The sequence below is a fragment of the Cavia porcellus genome, unplaced genomic scaffold (assembly GCF_034190915.1).
Source record: "Cavia porcellus strain 051 isolate PalLab524CR breed Dunkin Hartley unplaced genomic scaffold, mCavPor4.1 scaffold_23, whole genome shotgun sequence".
NCBI classification, from domain to species: domain Eukaryota; kingdom Metazoa; phylum Chordata; class Mammalia; order Rodentia; family Caviidae; genus Cavia; species Cavia porcellus.
In genome coordinates this window covers 1,274,510-1,298,254 of record NW_026947506.1, presented here as the reverse complement: position 1 = coordinate 1,298,254, position 23,745 = coordinate 1,274,510, and the positions used below count along the sequence as shown (strand labels likewise).

Here is a 23,745-nt window from a genome sequence, read left to right as displayed (position 1 = left end):
TGGAGAACAAGAATGCGCCCGCCCGCCAGCCGGGTGTTTGTCCTAAATAACCTTCACAGGGCCAGCCAACTGCTCCACACCTGGATCAGTCCCTAGGTAAGGGAGGTTCCCCAGACTTCTTCAGAGTAAGGAGGCGACTGGGTGGAGGTGGCAGGTCAACTAGTCACCCAAAGGTCCAGACAGACACAAAGCGCAATACACCTGTCCACGGAAAGGGATCTGGTGTGAGGTCAACGGTCCAGGACCGCCGGAACACAGCCCGGAACCGAGCTGGGCTGCACATGCTTCATGCAAGGCTGAGCAACGCGACCCAAACGGGCTGGATGTCTCTGCTTCCAGGGAGAGCGCCCGTCCCAGCCTGCCCTCTTCCCCAGCCTAAGATGGCCAGAAGAGGAGGTGCGCACCCCACCTTTGGGAAAAGAACAAAAGCAAATGCACCGCAGAGCTGACAATAATAAAAGCCCTGGCGCCCCCCCCCAACGGCCTCTCCACGGGGCTCCCCTCCTAGCCGCCCAGCTAACTCAGGCTCGGTGGCCTTGAATCAATTTCCACACCTCTGCCCCCCACGGGCAGGCTGGGGGCGACCAGAGGAGCCCGTGTCCCCTCTCCGGGCCGCTGGGAAGGGGCTTCTGGCCACTGTCACCAGCACCCCCGTCCCTCTTCTCCATGGGCACCAGCTCCCGCGCGGTCAGTGGCCGGCGCTTCTGTCCCCTCCTTCCCTCGGGAGGCCCTGGCTCCGGGCCCTCCATCCCAGCCCAGGCAGGTGCGGGTGCGGGTGCAGGTGCAGGACCGGAGCTGGCCTCACCCTCCTAGGAAGCCGGGGTTCGGCTCCCACTCAGGACCCGCGAAGCCGGCCGCGGAGCTGCGCCTGTCCTGCACCCGCACCCCGCCTGGGCCGGGGGTCCCCGGAGCCTTGCAGGGGGTGCAGAGGGAGTCAAGTCGGGTCGGGCGGTTAGGTCTGGCGCCGCGCTCACTTACGGAATCTGGCGCTGGTGCTGGGCTCCGGCGCGGCGGTGGTGGAGGCAGCAGCCGCGGCGTCCTGGAAGGGGGACAGGGTCCAGGCAGGGGTCGAGTCGTGGAGGTAGGAGGAGGTAGCGTGTGCCGCAGTGGGTCCGGAGGGTGCCGCCGGGGTGCCGGGGCTGCCGGGCGCCCGAGAGCTGGGGGAGCCGCCGCCCGAGGAGAAGGGGGCCGTGGAGGTGGCCGGGGCCGTCGGGGGCGCCACGGGGCCCCGCGCCGTGGTGGAGCGCGGGCTGGCCCTGATGGGCACCCGGTGGCCCGGGAAGCGCGTGGGCGCCCGCGTGATGGTGGTGAGGCGCGTGCTGATCCGGTTGGGCGTCCTGGAGGAGGCGGCGCCGCTGCCGCTGCCGCTGCTGCTCGCCCCAGGCCCGGCCGAGGGGGCGGCTGGGGGCGCGCTGGCGGCCGCCGTGGTGGTGGTGGTGGTGGTCTCCATGGCCTTGGGGAAGGAGCTGGGCTTGGAGAGGAAGAAGGGGTCCTGGCCCATCCCCTTGGAGCCCACCAGGTCGGTGGGCACGTACTCCTGGACGGAGCCCACCACGATCCATTTGAGCAGCATGAGGCTGAGCCCCAGGCCCACGAAGCCGATGAACAGCGGCACCACGCACAGCCACGTCTGCTGCCGGTTCCACACGATGCAGTCGCTGCAGCGTAACTCCCGGGGGGGCTCGGCCGCCCCTTCGCCGCCGCCGCCGTCCGGGCCCCCGCCCGCCGCCGCCGCGGTGCCCTCCTCGGCCGAGGCGGCGGCTGCAGACGCGGCGCCCGGCGGGGAGGCGGCGGCCGCGCCCTCGCTCATCCTAGGCGCCGGCTGCACCTTCGGCCCCGAGGGCCGCGCGAGGCTCGGCGCGCTCAGCTCGGCCGCGCGGGCTCCGGCGGGCGCGGGCGCAGGCGAAGCCGGGGCCGCATGCAAATCGGCTCCCCGCCCCCACGCCCCTCCCCCCGAGAGCGCGCGCGGCTGCGGGCGGGGGAGGGGCGCCGCGCGGGGGTGGGCCGGGCACGGAGGGAGGGAGGCGAGGGGCGGCGCGGCGAGGGCCCGGTCACGGAGCGGCGGCGGGGCGCGTGTGCAGCCCGCCGAGCGGCCTCCTGCGCGCCGGGGCCCCGCTGCCTCGGCCTCCGCTGCCCGCCGCCTGCGTGCGCCCGGGTCGCGCCGGCATCGCGAGCGCCGCGCCCGCAGCCCCGCCCGCCTCGCGCGCCTTCAGGGGCCCGGCCGGGCAGCCGCGGGGTGCCGGGCGCCGGGGAGCTGCATTCCGCCGCCGCTCGTCCTCCTCCGCCGCCGCCTCCTCCTGCGCTCCGCCGGCGAGGCGCACCTGCTCTGCCGATCTGCTGCCCCGCCCGGGTCGGGCTCCGCCGGGGACGCACGCGGCCGCGGGAGCCGCGGGGACGCACGGCGCGGGTGGAGCGGGCGGCACCGGTCCCGGGCGGGCGGCGTGGCCGAGGCGGCTCCGGGCGCGCGCAGTGCCGTGCGGGGCGGGCGGGCGCGGGTGTGCGGGCGCGGAGTCGCCGGCCGGCGGGCGCGGGCGGAGAGGCGCCTCCCACCGGCACGGATCGCGGGTCCTCGGCGCGCGCCGAGGAAGAAAAGACCCGAGCCGAGCCCGTGGAGCCGGCGGGAGCGCACGGCGGGGTCGGGGCTGCGCCGGCGGGGGCGCGCGGCCGGCCGAGCCCGCGAGCGGAGCCGCCTTCGCGGAGCTCCGGGAGACGCTGAGAGAGGCCGCGGCGGCTCAGACCTGGCCGGGCGCTCGGCTGGTTGGGAACGCTCCGAACAAAGGTGGGCTTTTGATGTGGCCGTGCGCGCAGGTAGGCGCGTCACCGGGCAGGGGCCCTAAGAGGTGACATGCGAAAGGGTTGGGGCTCGCTCGGCCTCGCAGTTCTGTGGCCCATTTCTCCCCGGTTGCAATGGCAGGTGCAGCGCGGTGCCGCCCGAGGACAGGACGGGCCGGCGAGGGAGAGGGAGGCGGAGGCGCGGATCAGGTTGGCGCGGGGTGTGCGGATGGCACACAGCCTTTCCTGCCAACTCCACTCGAATTTCCTAAAGTAGCAGCCGAGGAGATGCTTTCATTTCTGAGTTCCAAGGAAGAGAGGCTGACCGAGGCGGGCTCCCACTCCACCTCCAGACACGCGGGGGCAGACGATGGCGGAGTCCACGGTCCCCTTCCAGGAGGTGCTGTCCGCGAGGGTGAAGTTTTCAAGGCACCCATTGTAGTCACAGGTGAATGCCGAACCGGGCTCAGGGAACAGTGGAGAAGGGAGGACGCGTGGAACAGGACGCCCCTGGGGTTTGGTGCCTCCCGGAGTTCCATACACAGACATGGTTAATAAATTATTTTTTGATGGCAGTAATGCGGCTGTCACCTCTTTCAGCTGTAACACTGAGTCTTCCCTCACAGGAAAGCTTTATGCTTTCAGGCTGATGGCACATGCCTTGATCCAGTAGTGCTGAATTATGATGCTAAAAATTGCAAATGAAAAAATACCACAAACCCTTCAACTCCTCTTCCTTTGGCTTTCTAATGTGCATTGTGTTTGCAGAAAATTGACCCAGACTGTACCGTTTACTGCCAGCCTTTCTCCCTGGGCAAATATAAGCTTTCACACATGATAGTAGGGGCTGCTATCAGCATTTGAGGCAGAAAAATTACTTTTGCAAAGCATTCCTGGTTCATCTCCTGGTCTTCCCAGGCGCCCGTGGTCTCTCCCTTTTTCTCTGCCCACGGGAATAAGTGTGGTATGCAGGGAAACCAACTGTCACCTGGGCTGTGCTCCCCTCCCCACAGTGGTCACTCCATGCTGTCGTAGTGCTCCCTGAGGCCTTCCTCCCCGACCCTTCCACCTCTCCTTTCCTCTTGGTTTTAAGAGCTTACTCATGGTTCTCTGTTGAGCTGCTTTTTTCCCAGATCCGGAGCTACTGCTCTCCACTGCCTGGCAGCTGTTTTCAGGAGACATCATCAGGCAGGGGAGAGGAGAGCCCACTGCCTCCATAGTTTCCTGCCGAAGAGCAGGTCGTACCAGCCCATCCGAGAAGTTTGGCTGGTGTCACCATCATTAACTTGGGGTTTTACCATGGGGCTCTCCGGCAGCCTGAGGAAAGCCCTGAACTGGGTCCCTGAGGTGCTGTACAACTCTGAGCAGGGCCACATGGTCACCTCAGGGCACTAAAGCAGAAGGCTCAGTAGGAGCTTTAGGTGAAGACAGGCATTCAAGTCAGACCTCTGCCCTTTAGAGCCAGAAAAATCACTCTGGGCCAGTTTTCTCCACTGGGGCTGCTATCCCTGCACACAAGGTATTCATGAACTTGCATAGCTCAGGAAATTCACCTACCACACATGTTACACACCATTGTAGACACCTTCCTATAGATAAGGGTGTGCACTATTCTACAGAAGTGCAGATTTCCTTTCAGTGGCACCAAAACCCCCAGGGGAGGGGCCCAGTGTCCTTGCTGACTCCTTGCCCCTCAGCCCCAGTTTGGTTGATTGTCACTTCTATGCATACAGTGTGATTGTCCCAGATACCTTCACTGAACATTCTGTGACAAAGGCTCATGTTTAGAACCATAGGACTGAAAGTAATCTTAGTGGCCCAACTCCTCCAATCTGCAATCCCAGTGAAATTTCCCACCTCAGAAGTCATTTGGTCCAACGGGAGCTGCAGGCAAGTTGTTATTTCCTGGGAAAACCTATCCAGCTTGTTGCAAACGTACATCATAGCAGCTCTTCTTGTGAAGCCAAAACTCTGACTGCCTTACTCCTGTCTTTTGTCAATGCTCATTGTTACAGAAACCTTGTATGAATTATATGCCAGGCATGTGCGATACAACAGAGAACAAAATAAATGTCTCTACCTTGATAAATACTATAATTTAGGGGCAGAGACTGACAGTAAACAAATAAATTATATAATGTGTTGTAAAATGAAAAAAGTGTGGACAACAGAGAACATAGCCTTTTGGCACAATTACACAAGACATCTGTTTTCCAATTGCAGTGTCCCTAATCAATTTACTGTTCTCACTGAGACCTTGAGAACTTGACACTGCTATCAATGTGATAGAAAAGTCCCTGGGTAATGTAGTCACTTTAGAAACCAGTGTGTCCTGAAAAGTCTTAATATTATTTACGACACCCACTGAAATCATGTGTGTAGCTGGCATGATTTCTTTTTGTACCAGACACTGAGCTCATGGCCTTGCACTTGCCAGGCAGGCATGGTGCTGCTGACCTGGAGCCCAGCACTAGCCTGAGAACTTGTCTCACTTCAGAGAGTGCACATTTTACCAAGGATAAATAAAAGTCACCTTCTTCCATAAAGCTGCCTGTTCCCATGTTCCACTAGTGTGCCTAGAGACGTGCATTTTCAATAATTACGCTAATATTTATTCTTATTTTCCACAAGTAACCTTATTTGTTTCCTATGGACTTTTAGCATTTTGTGTGTAAGATCAACCCCAAAATGCACTAAAACATGTCCCCTGCAGGTCATACCAGTCATAACATCTTGAGAGACTCAATTGGACATGTAAAAAGCTACAGAGAAAAATCACAAAGTGCAAAGGCAGAGAATTTTAGTTTTCACAGCATCACAAAAGGGAATGGTAGCAGCATTCAGAGAACTGGTATTAGGAATATCACCAGCTCACACTATCACATAATAAGAAGTGCTGAGTCCCTCCAGAAAGATACAGAATTAGAAGTTTTGAATGAGAAAAATAATAGATACGAAATTTCTTACTTGGGAGTTTCCCAGTGACAATCTCTAAATTTCGAAACATGTTAAGAGCTAGGTAGATTCTCAGGAAGAGGATTTCTTTAGCAGAGGCTGTGCTGTGAGCTCAGAGCAGGAGGAGAGCAAACATGGAGCCTTGCTACTCCGTATATAGTGCAAGAGGACTGAGGAGAATCCTAGAGAGCTCAGCACAGGTCCCCTGGTTTTGGGACATTCCTCCTTGGGTTGGGAGGGCTGTAAAATCCTCCAAAACCTCAGCTCAGGGAGCAGGCTAAAATGGACCATAGCAGCAGAGGACACATTACGTATTCACCATTCCCAGAATGCATGAGGCCATCCTACAGCAAAAGCATCCGGATGAGATGTAGGACAAGAGCAGAGGAAACACAAAGGCGTGAAATGAACTGCAAAGTCAGTGTTATAGGATGTCAGTGCCCATAAATTCTTGTGTTGACTTCAAAGCACCTGATCTTGGTACCGACTTGGGTACTTAGTGGCACATCAGTGTTGCCGTTGCTACTTACCTGGTTTTGGTCTGTTCGTCACTATTTTGCCTTTTCATCCAGGCATCCTTCCCAAACACTGCTCGATGCTACTGTATTGTTTTTAGATCACTACAAAGTGCAGCCCGGATGTTTTGATATCATCTTAGTGTCATCGCGATTGGCAGGTGGGTAGATGGGCAGGTGGGTAGCTCGACAAGGCATGGATCGGGCTCCCTCAGAGGACCCAGTGACTTGGAAGGATCCAAGGAGGTGTCTTTTCCACATGCCCTGAGACAAAGGCGAGTTTCCGTTCCCTTTCCTCAGTGCAGAACATACTGTTCATTCACAAGCTCCTCAGCACTGCTACTTGGGGTGAGAGAAACTAAGCACAGACGAAAAGCAAAGCTCTCCATCTCTGGAATGCTTTTTCAGAACCAGGAAACACATTTTTGTCTCAAGCTTCATTATTCCTGAGAAAGGCAGCATAAATCAGCTGCATTCAGAAAGATTTGATGTGATTTCATGTTTGTATAAATAACACTCTGGCTTCATCTCACCTGTGTTTTCAAGAAAACTGCATTCTCCTCTCTCAGATTTGGGCATGAAACCTTTATAACACTCTGCAGGTGAAAACAAACATAATTTTCCAAAGTTCTCCACAGGTTTGCAGTGTGCCTTCACCAGAGGGGCTCCCTACTAACCTGTCCAGAGCACAGGCAGCCTTGGCAGCAGCGCTGACCCCCATGGCCCCTTTGCCCATGCCATCCCCACACTCTTCTTCTTGGTCTGTCCAGTAGAAGGTTAAGGTGTGTGATCCGAGACTCCTCCTCCCACTTGACACCTCTTCTAAGGACTGCTGGTGGTCTCTAAAGCTTCTAGGTACTCTGTACTCTACCTCTTACAGGCTGTCAGGAATTTATTCATGACATAGGTTAGTCACCAAGGAGAAAGAAGAGATGTTGCGATCAGGCAGATGTGAGTCTGACTTTTGAGAGGTTGTCACACAGCTGAAAAATGTTCACTGTGGTACACCCAGTGCATAGAGATAGGCGTCTTAGTGTGTGGTGGTGTAGTTCTGTGGGAGACCGAGGCAGGAGGTTCACAAGTGTGAACCCAATTTGGGTAACTGTTCAAGACGCTGTCTCACTATTTAAAAAGGGATTAGGCTGCAGCTCTGTGTGAAAGTTTTCAGTCTCTGGTACTGGAGGGAAAAGGCATCTCAGAGTCAGTCCCAAGTCATGTTTAATGAAAACAGTCTTTCCCTCTGTGGAGTATTGCTATAACTTGGGTGTAACATGGTGTCTCCCCAGAGTGCATACAGAAGGGCTTATCTCCCAGAGTGGTGTTGCTATGAGTGCTGTGGACCTTTAAGAGGTGGAGCCTCATGGAAAGTCCTTAGGTCATTGGGGGCGTGGCCTCAAAGGGGACTGTGGGACCTGTGTCACTGGATCTCTTTCTGTTTCTAGCTTCAGATGTGTGGCTTCAACACACATCCCTGCTTCCGCCATCCAGAATCCTCTCCAGAGGTCTAAATCAGTAAGACTTCCTGGGCTCAGGTTTAAACCTCTAAAACTGTGAAGAAAACAAACCATTTGCTCTTTATTAAGTTAGTGGCCTTGGGTGTTACACTGTAATAACAAACTGACAAAGGCAAGCGTTATCTAAGGAGCCTTCCTTTTCCTAAGAGTTTTGTAGGAGGTATTCTTAGGAGATGGGCCCCTCACTGCTGCTCTCCACCAGCTTCGGGGCCAAAGGCACAGTGTACAGCAGTGCCGTGAAATCCGCAGGGAAGAAGAGCACCTGGTCCCTCTTGTGTGCCTCCCACACCACCACCATGACAATTGTGAAAGGAGAAAGGTTTAATACCTCAGCAGATCCCATCCCTCTGGGTCTCTAAAAAAAGGTCATTTCAGAAGAAAACAACCTGCTTAGTACTTTTAAGTTGAGAAAGAAGAAAGGAATACACAAGCCAGTTTACTCAGAAAGAAACCACTGGACCATCGAGGCCAGCAGTGCCCACCACTTGTGCAGTAGAGACTCTGTGGACATGGGAAGGCTTGGCAAACGACCCGGCCCTTGTATTGTTTTGGGGGGATCTTACGCATTTTCGTAGAAGTTGAGCCCTGTTTTAAACAGAAAGTGCTCAGGGACATAAATACGTATGTATATTGTGTATAACTGTGTCCATGTGTTGCTTGGAAGCAGAAAGCGTAAAGTGGGCCAGGGCATCACAAGGACTGATTGGTGGGAAAATCACCAAACTGACTGCAGAGCCCCCTTAGGCATTATCTGAGTGGCTTAAGTTAGAGTGGTGGTTCCATTTAGCATCACTAATGTCAAAGACGAACAAACAAGAAAATCAGTTTTAGCTGGGTGTGATAGTGCAAGCCTGTGATCCCAGCACTCCAGAGGCTGAGGCATGAGGATTGCTGAGTTTGCATGGGCTGCACAGTGAGTTCAAGGCCAGCCTCAACTTTGTGGCAAGACCCTGTCTCAAAAAAAAAAAAAAAAAAAAAAAAAAAAAAAGATTTATTCAGATTAATACAATACAGTGATGCCCTCAAAATGTCTCAGAATCATAATTGGTCTTTCAGTTCTCATAGAGAGGAAGTTGGGGTGACTTATTCTTGAGGTTGCTTGGCATTCAGGTGAAGTCTCAGGAAGTTAAGTGAAAAGGAAATGCTCCTCTCTGTCTGCTGGCTTCAGGGGCAGGCACAGTTCTAATCTTAGCTCATCATTTATGACATAAAGAGGAGGTAGCTGAAGCCTGGCTTTCCAGCTAGGTCAGGAAAAGGAAGGGCTGAGTCTGTCTTGTCACCGGTGCATAAGGGGTCGCTTGTGACTTTCTGAAAACAGAGGTTGGGGGAGTAGATTTGTCCGGCCTTGTTTACATTTTACTTTGTATTGTTTTCATTCCTAGGAGCACTACTAACCCTTGACCTTGATACATAATGTTACGGTTCTCTTTTGAGCATTACGGGAATGTGTTCATAGTTATTAGTGAAAATGAGAATGGTAATATGCCCTATATATTTATGCTTCCTTCTTCCCTATGTGGAAAATATAAAATTATCCTGAATTTTTAGTCCTATGAAAAACAGTGAAAGAACATAGGAATTCCACAGGGAACTAGATAAAAAATATATCTGAATTTGACAAAACAATCATCAGATTCTTGTTAGCTTAAAAGTGATAGGTATTTTAGAATTTAGAAGCTACAAAACTGTATCCTGGTAAATCCTTTAAAACCATGGATATAACCCTCCATTACTTATACGACACAAACTGTGTCAAGGCTTTTGTTTTCTCTTGAGTGTTTTTCTAACATAGATTGCATTGTTTATATGTGATTATTTTTAATTATATGAAAATGTAAGAGTACCTTCTGCCTTGAACACAGAGTTCGTAGGGTAGTTGACTAGCGTATTTAACCAACCATTGTGTGAATTCACACTTGTGCTGGGGAGGGGCGATTGTGTGCAGGTTTGCCTCTTCACATTACCCATGGACCAAGGTAAATTAAGAATTAAACTATGTGTATGAATTGAAGGAAATCAGGCACCGAACAGTGATGATTAGATTCCAAACAACTGAAAGACAGATACCAGGAAAAAAACTCCTGGGACTGACTTATCCGGAAGAGTGGTCAGTGTCGGAAAGTGCAAAGTTGACCCTTGAGAGAACAGCCAGGCCAGCTGGCTCCCACCGCACCACAGGAGGGGACAAACTCAGCTTCAGAAGCAGAGCAGAGGCTTTCAGAATGGGGCCGTGTGCACCATTGGTGGTCACTTCCAGAGAAACTCTCCAGCGGACACTCGAATCAGATCTTCCCAACTCAGGGCTCCCCTGAATCACTGCAAAGGGAAACAATTCTTAGTCCCTACGGAATAGAATGAAAAAGGAAAACAGCACTATTTATAGTTTATGGTTTAAATATTAAAGAAAATATTAGGCAAAATTCTCAGAATCATCATTTCGGGAATGACATAATGATAATAATCTCCTTGGGAAATATCCAATTAGCTAGCAAGTATTCCCCTGGTAAACAGAACTAATAGGAGATGTTACTCTGCCGTGCCTTAAGGCCGATTTGCAAATACTTAAACATTATTTACCACCCCACACATCGTCCTGCCCGTCCTTGCTTGCTCTGGAATCTAAGGAACAACTCACAGTTAACGTCCTTAAAGGTTCTCCAGGGCACACACCTGACGTCTCCTGGCAACTGTGCCCTGAGTCGGTCGTAAGGTGAGCATGATTGGTTTCCAGGACCTGACACCCAAACGCCTTTGCCTTCTGATGACTGCAGTGATAAATGTGTGTCTTTAAGCAAGAGGGGAGCACACTGATGGAACACCTAGATAGTAAAACCAGGTGTGGATAGGAACAGACAATACCTAATTCATGCACAGGAATTTACAAGAGGAACGTAGGAATCCAAAAATTTGGAAGCCATCTCAAAAATGTGGTAAGACTAAATTCATAGCCATCTACAGATGTGCTGGAGGATGGCCGTGGAAGCCACGCTATCCTCTACTCAAGTGCAGTTGGGCGACCTTTCCTGAAAGTTTGCTGTGCTTAACTTTGAAGTGGCGAGACACAGCATCCCCTGAGACTCACAGGTAAAAAGCGACACCTTTCATCTATCCAGCATGCAGGCAAAGTTGCATCATCCAAATTCTCCAAGCAGCTCTTATACCTACAGGAAAATGGCAATTTCTTTTTTTAAAAAAACTTACTCCATCTTTATTCTTATTTTATGTGTGTATGAGAGAGAGCAAAGATGGACCATCATGCAGAGGCTCGGTGGTTTCTCTGAAGGCCTGGCTTCGGAGTGTCCTCCTGGGAAAAGAAACTCTGGTCACCAAAGTGTCCGATCTCAGTGTCCTCCAAGGGTTTAAAAGTGGGTTCTGAGTGGCATGGCTAAGCCAAGCCGAGGGTCATGTGGCATGTCTGAAAGAAAAGGGATCAGATGGTTGAGGGACCTTGAAGTGTGCTGCCTCTGTAAAGCAGCAAGCAGAGCTGAGGTCTGACTGGCCAATTCCTGACTCTGATCGTGCGGGCCACGGAGAATATGTAAGCAAACACAAAACCTGGCTTGAGATCTTACCTTGCCTCATGCATTTACAAGAACCTCTATGTCTTGATTATCTTGCCCATAAAGTGTGGGAAGCATTACATAGTTCCAAGATTATGATGTTTAAAGCAGAAAAAAAAAATACTGATATAGTTTGAAAATTTTAAAACACTGGCCATATATTTTGAAATTTTTAAGTTCTATATATTAATACGCCAGTAAGAATGATTAATGAAAATGATGTAACTGTATAGTGGATGGTAAGAAAGATGTGAGAATCCCACTATTTAAAAAAACTTCAAATTGAAATGCAAATGACAAAAAGAAGCTGATTTTCATGATTTTAGCAATAACTGTGTGCCAGGCATGTTTGTTTTGTTCTATCTGTTTAACCTTCTTCCACAAGCAGACTTCTCTTCAGGGAACACACAGAGGCACACAGGCCCCTTCATGGGCAAACCGAGGGCTGTAGTTACTATAACTTCAGCTATGTCTGCTGTCACAGGAAGAAAATTTAGCAGAATTTTAGAGGCCTGGAAAATAATATGGAGTTCTCCAATACTGCATACTGGGATTGCCGAACAGGAAAGAAAACAAAAACGGGCAGAGAGAATATTTAAAGAAGTAACAGCCCCAAATTCCCCAACTTTAATGAGAAATATTAGTTTACAAATCCAAGAAGACCAACAATCCGTAATGGAAGCCCTGAGCGGCAGTGAGAGCAGGCAGCCCTGACAGACGGTGCTGAAGCTCCTGCTCACGTGAGCAGACAGCTCTGCATCTTCCCCAGTGCATGTGGAACGCTTGCAGGAGACACAAGTGTCACTAAACTCAAAAGGATAAGCAATGCAACATTTGTTATCCAATTAGAATGAAATTATATTAGAAGGCAAAGAAAACTTTGAAGTTCTCACACAAAAACGAAATATTGACATAGTTCTAAATAACGAGTCAAAGAATAAACTGTATAAGTTAGAAAATATCTTAAAATTAACAAGAATGGGAACATGTAACAAAATCTATGTGGTACTACTAAAATAGTTTAAGAAACCTTATAACTGTAAACGCCTACATTAAGACACTTAAAATAATGCAGTCTTGAACCTTAAGGCACATGAAAGAGTAAATTAAATCCAAAACAAACAAAAATATATTGTAAAAGTTAGAATGAAAGTTAAGTGAAATAGAATAAACAACAGAACATGAATGCAGCAAAACGTCCATTCTTTGAAAAGATCAGCAATAACAAAAATCCCTATTTGTAGGGGACCTAATCTCTCACTTTCATAGGTGGGAAATTCTACAGAACACACACACAGACAGTGAGAGAGGCACACACAGTAAATAAATAATCACAGCAAATATGTGAGTTCAGCCAAGCTACAGAATATAAGTATATGAAAATAATGTTTCCATATGCTTGCAATGGAAATATGTACAAAATGTTGTTAAGAAAATAAGTCCATTCACAAAAGTATCAAAAATAAATATTTAGGAAAAAGTCATATAAATATAATGATACTGCACTGAAAATGTCATTGATGGAAATCCTTTGCCGATATTTTGAAAAAAGCTAATATTGTTGGCAGGTAAATTGGTGGGTGTAATCAAACCAGTGTTATCCTTATCAAACTTTAAGATGGCTATTTTCCCCCAAAAGTGACAAGATGATCTTAAAATATAATTGCAAATGTGAAAACTCTAGGAATAGAGAAGAAAAACAATTTTGAGAAAGAAAAAATGACAGAAGACTTATATGTCTTGGTTTCAAATCTACTAATAGCATAAGGCTAGACACATAAATCAATCATCAAAATAGGATTTTTAATCAGGAAACCTCATTTTTTAATTTTTATTTTTGGCAACATTTTTTATTTTATAGAAAACAAAATTTCATAACAAAATGATAAGAGAATGATAGTAGTTAATATAATACATGCTGCTATCTTTAAAGCAGTTGCTCAGGCTGGAAGATGTGAGTATAAAAATTTCTCCCATTGAGGTTAGCGCAGGTCTCCCTTTTCAATGACCTAAGAGACACTAATCCTGTAGCTGACTTACATTCTCCTTTTTTCCTACTGTCCTTTCCCATCTTTTTTCCTTTTGAACAGTTTCTTCCCATTTCACAGTATCTATTGTTCACTTTATACTTTCTTTGAAACTTTGTAGGTAAATGGATAAAACTTGAGACCAGACTCATAAATGAAACAAACGTGATTCACACGTGCAAACTTCATACTGTCTCCTTGGAATGAAAAACGGAATGCATAAGTAAAGTATAAAATGTACAAAAGAAACTTTTGAAAAAAGCAAGATGGCTGAAAACAATTGCAAATCATATATCTTATAAGGGTATAGAATTCAGATTATATCGAGAATTCTTACAGTCCACCAATAAAAGCAAACAAGTCGTTTATAAAATGGGCAGAATTGAATGAAAATTTCTCCAAAAGTAATATGCATAAAAACAAAGTAAAAATCGGAACATGAAAAGATGTTCAAACTTGATTAGGAAAGTTAAAATAGTCATAGTAAGATACCCTGTCACACCTACTGTGATGGTTACTATTCAAGAAAATAGAACAATGACAAATGCTGGCAAAGATAAAACCCTCACACACTGTCTCTAAGAATGTAAAACTGCGCAGTTGTTTTAGAAAACAACCTAGCACTTCCACAAGAAGTTAAACACAGAATTACCTTATGACCTAGTGTCTCTATTCATACCAGCTCTAATACCAAACCAGAAGGCATGGGGACATACATCCACACATAACTTGTACATGGATGTTCACAGCAATATCACTAATAGTGCCCCAAATGCAAACATGTATCTCCTGAACTATGGGACAGTCATTCTATGCAGTATTGATCACCATTAAAAGGAATTTTCATTCATTTTTTCCTGTATTGATGTATGTTGTATCTTGGATGAATCTTGACAAGATTATACCCAGTGAAAGAAGGCAGGAACAGAAAGGCGGAGACTGACCTTGCCATATGTAGAATCTGAAGAAGTTGGTCTCATAGAAGTTAACCCTAGAATGGTGGTGATCAGAGTCTAAAGGAAGAGTAATAGGAAGGGAGGAATGAATGAAAAAAGGTTGGTGAAGGAGTATTAAGTTACAGTTACTGGGATAAACAAGTTCTGGTGTTCTATATTAGGCTGAGCAAATATACTAATAATGTATCATATATTTCAAAGAAACTGAAAGGAGTGGTTTTGAATGTTTTCACCACAAGGAAATCATAGCTATTTGAAGAGACAGATATGCTTATTACCCATCTGAACATTATATATTGTGTATTATGTGTAAATATATATATATATATATATATATATATATATATATATATATATATAATAGTGCCTCAGGAATATGTTCAATGTTATGTGACAACTGAAAATTAAAAATATGCAAGAAGTCAGGTTTGAAAGACCACATATATTTACTTCATTTATAAAAAATGTCCAGAACAGGCCGATTTTTGGTTACCCATTGCTGGTTAGTGGCCATCAGGTAAGTCTAGGAAGGACCACCGAGGACTGTCTGCTAAAGAATACAGTGCTTCTTACTGAGGTAACAGGAATAGTTGTATCTATGGTTGTGCCATCTCAGGACTCTTATGAACATATAAATATTACTGAATCATTATGGTTTCTCCAAAATAGAGAAGAATATTATAAGTTAAATATTCTTGTCTGAATTTGGGTTATTGAAATAAATAGGGAATATACTGAGTATTTGTAAAATGCCTCTGATAGAGAGATATTTTCCCTGTAGGATTTAAGTTACACTGCCGAATTTATATAGGGTCTTATTTGAAATAGAAAATCTCAGTTCCTATTCTATATCCACCAAATTAGATTCTGTATTCTTGGAACCTGTCCCCTTCCTGTGATTTTTATGCATTTTAAGAGATTACCACGAAGGAGTCACAGTGAGATGTTGAACATGGACCAGCAAATGTCAGCCTTCCTTATCAGAGGCAGTGCCAGAAACATTCAAACCAGTACTGTGCTGTCCATTGTTCCCTTGACACATTTCCCTCTATCCCACTTCTAAAGATGATTCCCTAAAGATGAAGAAAGTGCTTGACTACACCCACATCAAGAGTCAACAAACTGCGTCATTATAGGTTTAAAAACTTCTGCACAGCAAAGAAACAAGCAATAGTGGAAACATAATTTACAGAGCAGGAGCAACTATTTGATAGCTACTCATCAAGCAGAAGACCAATATCCAGGATATATAAAGAACTTAAGAAAACAAGATTCCCAAAAACAAAAGACCCAATCAAAAATGGACACATTGAATGACCCTTCTCCGAAAATGAAGTACCCATGCCCAATACATACACAAAAAATGTTAAACATCTTTGGGTTATTAGAGACGTCCAAATTGAATCAGAACTTAGATCCCATCTTACTTCAGAAAGAATGGCTAGAATCAAGAAATCAGATCATAACAACCTGCAGCTGGTGAGGCTATAGGAGACATGAACCTGTCTACATTGTTGGTGGGATCCTGAACTGGTACAACCAATACAGAGATCAGGAGGGGGTTCCTCTAAAAACTAAAACTAGAAATTCCATGAGATCCAGCTACTCCCCTTTTAGTCATCTTCCCAAAAGAGCTGAAGAATCGCGCATGCCTACCCTTGTTTACAGCAGCACGACTTATGATAGCTCAACCTTGGACGCAGCCGACGTGTCCCTCGATAGATGGACGGACAGAGAAACTGTGGTGTTTATACACAAGGGGCACTACTCACTCTACCACGGAGAAGGAAAAACTTGGGTCACTTCTAGAAGAATGAATGCATCTTGAGATTTTAGCATTGTGAAAAAAAACCAGTCACAGAAGATTTTAAATGGCATGATTTATATGAGAAACCCAAAATATAAATTAACAAGAAAGTGAGAGATAATAGGAAATGGAGTCAGATCTTTTACAGAATAGAAGAGGTCCAAAAAATGGAGCGAGAGAGGCAGGAGAGGAAGGGAGGGAATGAAAAGCAGTATTGAAATGCAGTAAGTGTGTGTGCCAACTTCCCATGGGGAATGCAATCACTGGTATTTCAAACTTGTGCTAATAAAAATAAAAATAAATGGGGGGACAGGTTCATTTTGTGTTTGTCAAGAGGCAGCAGCAATGCGGTCATAGAAAGTGCTGTGCTCACCTCCGCTGTGGATTTACCCCCTCTGCTTAGCACCAAGAGACATCCTTCCCAGCGGCTTGGTAACAGAGCGAAATGCAGATCAGAACATCCAACCAGGTAACCCAGAGGGTATTCAGCCCCTATGCCATGGAGGAGACGGAGGATGTGTGTGGGTTAACACAAACTACACCACTGCACATGAGGGACAGGAGTATCTGCAGATCTTGGTATCCAAAGGCAGTCCTGATCCAGTCCCTCACTGACACAGAAAAAGAAGACCGCATGGAGCAGTCCCATTCTGAAAAGCCTAAGTCCTCAGCTATACTGGGTGTCCCTCCTGCCCCATTCATTGCCATGCCAGCCGGCTGGCACTGGTTCCTTCCAGACTGCACAGCGAGCTCTTCCTGCTTCCTTGCTCCTTATCCTGTTGTCCCTGGGCATCCAAATCTTCTTGGGTCTATGAGAGTGATGCCTTGCAGGGAAGAGAGGATGCAATGCTTCGGAAAGGAATAATCTGTGAAAACGTGGGAAGAATTGAAACTACCAGGAAACTTGGTCCAACATCAAGTGAAATTAATCCCGTATCTTGCCAGTAGTAAGAATAAGGTGAGGTGGGAAAGCCTAAGAGTCCCCCCCGCCCAGATCCTTACTGAGATTCTTAAGCCCCCCACTGTCCAGCTGTCAGCGAGCACATGATTCTGGGGCTGTCTTGCTTTGAATGATGACCAGGTTCCACTACTTGTTCCATAATCGAGGGCATTTGCCAAAACTCTGCTCAACTGCCCCGGCTGCAACAGGGAGATAGTTGTGCATTCTGCTTTATAGGTTAATCAGTGTCAATAATAAGGAGACCACTAGAGAATAGAAGAGCTACTTGAGTGCTGTAATCATTACTGGAAAAAAAAATGCTACTAATTTAATATTTTTATATCATGTGAATTTGAGATAGTGAAATTTACGTTCCAAAAGTACATCTATGTGACATCTTTGGTTCTCATAAAACCTCTGTATAGAAGAAACCTGCAGTGGAAGAGGCAGAAACTTACACAGAACCATCTGGCCGCTTCACAACCTGCTGTGATTTGTTTCTGCCGTATTTGGCTATGAATGCTAAGAAGCCACAGAGAACGTTGAGGACCAAAGCCCAGAAGGAGAGTGGTATCTTCTGTGGTGGATTCTGCCTGAAATCATGATGCAGGCCACATCAGTGCTGCTCAGTACAAGGCCAGACAAGTGCCCTGGCCAGAGGGAACCGCATCTACACTGTCGTCTATGAGTTACCTTGCAGAAAATGGAAAAAAATCTGCAACAAGCTGACAGCAAGACAGTTCCTTATGTGAAGCAAAAGGACATAATGCGGATCCTGACATTTGGAAGTGCTCAGCGAAGCCAACCCTGATCAATTTTTAATGAGACACGGCGGATGCATCCCACAGGCAAGCTGAAGATAGGGCCGCCCGACATCCATCCCAAAGCCGGAACTGTCACTGTAACCAGGGACGGGAGATGAGTACATTTTTCTCAGACACACTATCAAGCCAAATTGGGATTGCTTTAAAATTCAAAATCTGATTAAAACGGCCAAGAATAAGCCTGTTAAGAGCACCTGATTGCCAGATTCCCATTGTGTGAAACTGCAGCAACTGAATGCTGAGAATAAATTTTCACTCACAGCCAGAACTAATACCAAGATGCCATTTGAAAGGCTCCAACATCCAGCAAATTCTCAAATAATAAATTTGCATGGAATCACAAGCTGGTTCACATCATATAATTTCCCCCTTTTCTCTCCATTGTTTGTTTTGTTTTGTTTTCATGAAAAAGTTTGGCTCAGAAAGAATACTTAAAAGTGGAACATAATTTTACCAGGAGGCTTTATTACCAAATAATGAAATCCCGCTGAAGAGATTTTTGTTAGGTGAAAAGAAGACCTTCCTCACAAGCACATAAGTATGAGGCTACCACATAATAGGGAAGAGTTGCTTTCCTGACTTTCTATTGTTTAAAATTCGCGTAATTAAAAGAGTAATTCAGCATCTAAAATGGCATTGTCGCATTGCAATACGATGTATACAAATTAAAATTCACTCAATTTTTCAGCACAATAGTTACTTCTCAGAGGACTTTTAATTTTATTAAATTCACCTTACTTCACAATCTGTGCAAAAATTTAGATTTCATGGGCGAGCCATGTAAGTGCCTGGGGGAATATTTGCCTCCTGTGCAACTCCCTAGCTTTGATCCCAAAACACAAACAAGCAGAAACAACCAAAAAGCCAGTTATTAATACTACCATATCATATTACTCCAAATATGTCTAAATGCATTCATGCTTTACTACACAGACATAATAAGCGTTAATCACAGAAGGCAATGGTTAAGAAGGATTTAAGGTCTCTCCAAGTCTTGCCTCTTCTACTACATAAGAGATAGAGATACTTTTTATAATTCAAAGAAAAATTGTCTACTAGATCCCCAGTTTGGCTGATAAGCGCATGGTGATGCTGGTCTTAGAAACGTTACAATGCAAGAGAACCACGTGAGGGAAGAATCCTGAATTTGGTCTAGAAGACCTGGAGCTGAATGTGTGGGGTGATACAGGAGATTATTGCTTATAAAATTCCCAGCACACAGAAAAGGTAAATTTATATGTACCCTAAAATGTGCTGTTAACGTTTTATATGTGCTTGTGTCTATTGTATTCTTACACTCCAAAACAGATTCAGCATTTGGAGACGTCAGGAGATAATCGGTTTCTTAAGTGGAGATTATGCATAAGGCATAGCACTGGCCCACAGGTTTTGCCTTCTTGTTGAACTATGTAAAAAGGTTGAAGACATAAAGTAAACTCATCAGTTCTTGCAGCCATATTAAAAACAAAAATAAAACAAAAAATTACCTCTGATTAAATATGCTTCTTAATAGTTCAATTTATATTCTCCCTATAGAAATTTGGGAGACTTGAAGCTTGTGATAGTTATGTTTAACTCGGTAGTTATGTTTTCAGCAGCTGAAATTATAGTTTAAATCATTTTATATCTAAATATTATTTTGGCAAAAGTAAAAGTTATTTTGTCAAATTTTTCAACTTATATATGACTATTTGATGCTTTCTAAAAGATACTTATTCAAATACAAATAAGTCATGTCCCACCTTAACCCCCTTCCTAGGTATACTTTTGTTTATTGCTCAGGTTAAAATGTAACCATTGCTGACATGCATGATGCCAGCCCTGCCCTCCATACCTGTGATGTTCTTCTTAAAACCGACTCTCTTCCCAGCTGAGTGATTTAGAGGCAGAAGCCTGGAAATCCAGTATCTTGCAAGCCCAGTATCTTCTGCTGTGGGAAGGGATGTATTAAATCATCGCACAGAGGTGCAAGTATCTGCCTGACTGGACGGGGAGTTAGTTTATAAATGCTGTGTAATCATAGTGCCAAAGATGAGGACCAGTGATTCAGTGTCAGCCAAATGCTATGTTTTGGTTTGTCTTGAATATAAATGTGTGTCTGGGAGATTCAGCAAGTTCCTTTGGAAGTAACTCCCAGCTAAGGCCTGAGCTTGAATCCAAGCACCATGTCTCATTAGTCGAGAGGCTGTGCACACAGTCTGTGTGGACCAGAGCTCCAGATTCTCAGCTGTAAAAGGCCAGCGTGACCCTTTTCCTACATGACTGTTGGACAGACCAGATCTCATAAGCGACACTTACACCCCTTGGCGGACTGAGGAAGATAAACACTATGAGAATGGTGGTTCTAGGAAAGAAAATGTTGTGACAAGCATATTCCAGGTAATGGAGAAATAGGCTTGCAATAACCCTTATGAAATGAGCACTCTGGAGCTGTGTCACCTTTTAAATCCTTGCAGAAACACGTGTCACACACAGTTCCATGGGTGTCAGGTTCCACGGTCACTGCAGTGCTGCTGCCTGTTTTCATGAGTGAAGGTGCAAAAGGCGTCCAAGTGGCTCCTTCTCTAGCACAGTGAGGGCCTGTTGGAACCCTTTCCTGGGATACACACGGTGCTCGTATGGAAATAACCTAAGGCCTGTGCACCGCGGAGTTCTCAGTCCAGCCTCTCCCTCCAGACCTGGCCCCATCTGTGTGGAGGTCCGGTGCCTTTACCTGCCTCTCCTCCACTTCCCCACAGGGCACAGTCGAACGGCAGCAGTGAGCCCATGGTGTGAATCTAATTTCCCAGCTCTGTCTTCTGGCACATACAGTAGGCGTTCTTACCCTGGCTGAAGATGGCTACACATAACCCCACTTGAGTGATCGTGCAGTACAAGCTTTTCTTTAAAATCTTGCTATCACGAGGAGAGCATTTTCTCTGCTTGGGCACCAGCGTCATTCTGTCTAGATGAGGTACTCAGTGTGCCCTCAGTTCACCCTACAAGACAGTGGCAGCGAACTTTGGCCTGCGTGTGGCAGCTGGCTGTTATCATCCAGGGCTCTAAGTCTCACCATCACTGGTGAGGGAGAAAAGCCCAGCTGTGAATCCTTAGATCCACAGGCTAGAGGCACTTTTACTCTCCTCTCCTCTTCCTGTTCTATAGACCAAGGATAAATTCTCTAGATGTAACCGTGTGTTTTGATCTGAACTCCAATGTACTTCCTCTTCACCCCAACTGCCGACCACCCAGGTAGTGTTCCTTCAATTAAAGACGAGCTTCCCACATTCCTTGCAGGGTCCTCGCTTCTGCTCTGCACAGTGACTGTGTCATGACCAGAGAGTCCCAGAATGCACCGTGGGCCAGGGCCAAGGGAGCTGTAACCGCGGGGTGAGGGGAGCGGTGGTCTAGCACTACTCATGACTGGTACTCTGTTCTCTTTTCTTATAGATTTGCTCCTTTGGTGTTAGAATTGTTCCCTACCTACCTACCCTTCTTTTCTTTCTTTCTTTATCTTGCCTTCTTTCCTCCCTCCTTCCCTTCCTCTCTCTCTGTCTCTCTCTCTCTCTCTCTCTCTCTCTCTCTCTCTCTCTCTCTCTCTCTCTTCTCTCTGTCTCTCTCTATCTCTCTCCCTCTCTCTCTAATTTGCCTAGACAGGGCTAAATGTGTGATCCTCCTGCCTCAGCCTCCTAGAGTGCTGGGATTATAGGCATGTACCACAATGCCTGGCTTTTCTCTTTTTAAAAGGCTTGACTTTGACCCATTTCTGGGATTCTTTTATTTGTTTGTTTATTCATTTTTGTTGCCCTCGCTGCCCCTTTCTACTTCACATCTGTTTACATCACATTGGCCGCTCTTTTCCAAGGAAGCAGGGGAGGAGGAGATCCCAGTGTTTCCCAGGGTGAGTCCCATCCACGTGCTTGCGTGCCGCTAACTGGGAGGGATTGAGGGAGGCTGTAAGACCTTCAGTTCCGAGAAGAGTTTCAGAGAAATTCAATTCCATCCTTTCAGATACATTTAGGGGAGATCACCACCACACAATTTCCCACCAGACTTGATTTAATAGTTACAGTATTTCCTTGGACTGGGGATTTAGCTCAGTGGCACAGCACCTTCCTGGTGAGTGCAAAATCCTGAGTTCCATTCCCTGTACCAGAAAAAAAAAAAATGTTAAAGTATTTCCTATATTTCAATATTTCTTTCAAATGACCTGGAAGGAAAATAAAACAGATGTTTCTCTCCAACAATCTGTAGTCCCAAAACAAAAGATATTTATATACTCAGCACAGCACACCGTCAGGCATGGGGCTGGCCCAGTCCTGGGGAACTGGGGGAGGTTGAGGCCAAGCTTGGGGGAGTCTGGCCCAGCCCACATCACTGCACAGTGCGGTTCCGACCCAGTCCCGAACCTGTATGGGATGTCACAGTGCGAGGAAGCCATCCCAGACATGGCAGAGAGGGCATTTGAGTGAAGAAAAACTGGGAGTGAGCCTTGGAGATGGAGAGAGGTGATGTGAGAGGGGAGAAAGCATTTTAAATAGATAAAAGAGCTCAAGTATAAATAAAGAGACAAGGTGGGGATGTTTAGGTGGGCAGGGGAATAGTTCACACCTCAAAGGTCGGGCTCCCTATGTCTTTGTCTTTGTGACTGAAGTTGGTTCCCTGGACTTCACCCTTCTGTGTGTCTTTCCAAAAGTGCCAAAGACGTGACAGCATGCAGAATACACCTTCCTGTATCTACAGCTGTGCATGGTGATACCGGAAACCCTGGGAGCTGCCTGGATACCCAGCAACAGACGAGTGGATGAAGAAGATTTCGTTTTGCACACAGTGGGTCACCACTCAGACAGAGAGAAGGTGCGTTGCAGGCCTTGGCAGGAAACGCGGTGCACCTGGAAAACATGGTGTCACTGAGATAATCAGACACACGAGATTAAATGCCACACGGAATTTCTCATTGAGTGAGGCGGAGCACACACAAAGGACTCAGAGAGGAGAACGAATGAGGGAGCGGAGCTTTTGCAGGTGGGAAGGGGTCTCGGAGACCAAGGGTGAGGAGAGGTGTGAGGGGAGGGAAGCACCGTGGTTCAAGGTGTTCCTGTGTGTGCACCAAGAACCCGCAGTGAGTGTACATGTTTAAGGTCTTAACTACAAATCTAAAGGATAATGATGAAAATGGGGATAAGGGGGCTTAGAGAGGAAGGGAGCGGGAGGGATGACAGACTCAAGCTGTCTTACGCATGCCCCTGCCCCCCCAAGGTGAGTGTAAATTTCATGTATTACAGATGTGTACAGTAATAACAAAATAAAAGGAAGTAAGCCATAGCTCCTTTTTATTTTGGTTTTTCACGTGTATGGTTGGCTGGTTTTTGAGACAGGATCTCTCTGTGTGGCTCAGGCTGCCTTGTACTCACTATGCTGCCCAAGCTGGCCTCTGGCTCAGAGTGATCCTCCTGACTCAGCCTCCCTAGGCTGGAATTACCACTGTATGTCACCACACCCGCCCGCTGCAGAGCCCAGACATCTGCCGTAGGCCTTCAGCGCTGCTCCACCGCAGGCCTCTGCTTTCACAGTGGCTTCAGCTGTCACCTGTTCCACAAATCACTCCTCCTGGCTGCAGTGAAGTGGTAGAAGCCAGGGTTTATTCCCTCAGAAGCTCTGTGTGTCAGGCATTGAACAAAATGCCAGCAGTCAAAATAAGAAATAAAATAATTCCAACACGTGACTTGCAGCTGTGAAAAATCTTATTACAGTAAAGTGAGTTCCAAAACACGTCCCTCCTTCCTGCCTTCAGTGACCTCTCACCCAGGGCTGCGGGGAGCACCCCAGCACCCCATGCTCTGCCCCTCCCTGCAGCCCTGCACTGCACCACCCTCGCCCACTTCCTGCCCCTCAG

The 23,745-nt window shown here is 46.9% G+C and overlaps 2 protein-coding genes across 11 annotated transcripts in view; one reads left to right on the top strand and one right to left on the bottom strand.

The window, feature by feature from the left end:
• Nrg3 (neuregulin 3) overlaps window positions 1-2,066 on the bottom strand; it is a 956,071-nt gene extending 954,005 nt beyond the window's left edge. For 3 of the 10 annotated variants that reach the window (XM_063233701.1, XM_063233707.1, XM_063233703.1), the window contains exon 1: window positions 979-2,064. In XM_063233701.1, the coding sequence (XP_063089771.1) occupies window positions 979-1,810 (832 nt within the window). In that variant the 5' untranslated portion in view covers window positions 1,811-2,064. Of the gene's footprint in view, window positions 1-978 lie in introns of all 10 variants that reach the window. The other 7 variants (XM_063233699.1, XM_063233705.1, XM_063233702.1 and 4 more) reach the window with 4 other exon arrangements.
• LOC134472244 (collagen, type I, alpha 1b-like) lies at window positions 1,919-23,164 on the top strand. Its single transcript, XM_063233515.1, has 4 exons — window positions 1,919-2,034; window positions 2,082-2,779; window positions 2,915-3,220; window positions 22,593-23,164. Exons 1-4 carry the CDS (start codon window positions 1,919-1,921, stop codon window positions 22,655-22,657), a joined length of 1,185 nt encoding a protein of 394 aa, XP_063089585.1. The 3' UTR covers window positions 22,658-23,164.
• Window positions 23,165-23,745: the final 581 nt, after the last annotated feature.

What these genes read in the sequence shown, in the direction of transcription:
- LOC134472244 (XM_063233515.1), top strand. Translation starts at nt 1,919, where the DNA reads ATGCAAATCGGCTCCCCGCCCCCACGCCCCTCCCCCCGAGAGCGCGCG. An exon ending in AGGGAGGGAGGCGAGGGGCG is followed by an intron (nt 2,035 to 2,081) that starts GCGCGGCGAGGG and finishes GCGCGTGTGCAG; the next exon opens with CCCGCCGAGCGGCCTCCTGC. An exon ending in TGGGAACGCTCCGAACAAAG is followed by an intron (nt 2,780 to 2,914) that starts GTGGGCTTTTGA and finishes TTGCAATGGCAG; the next exon opens with GTGCAGCGCGGTGCCGCCCG.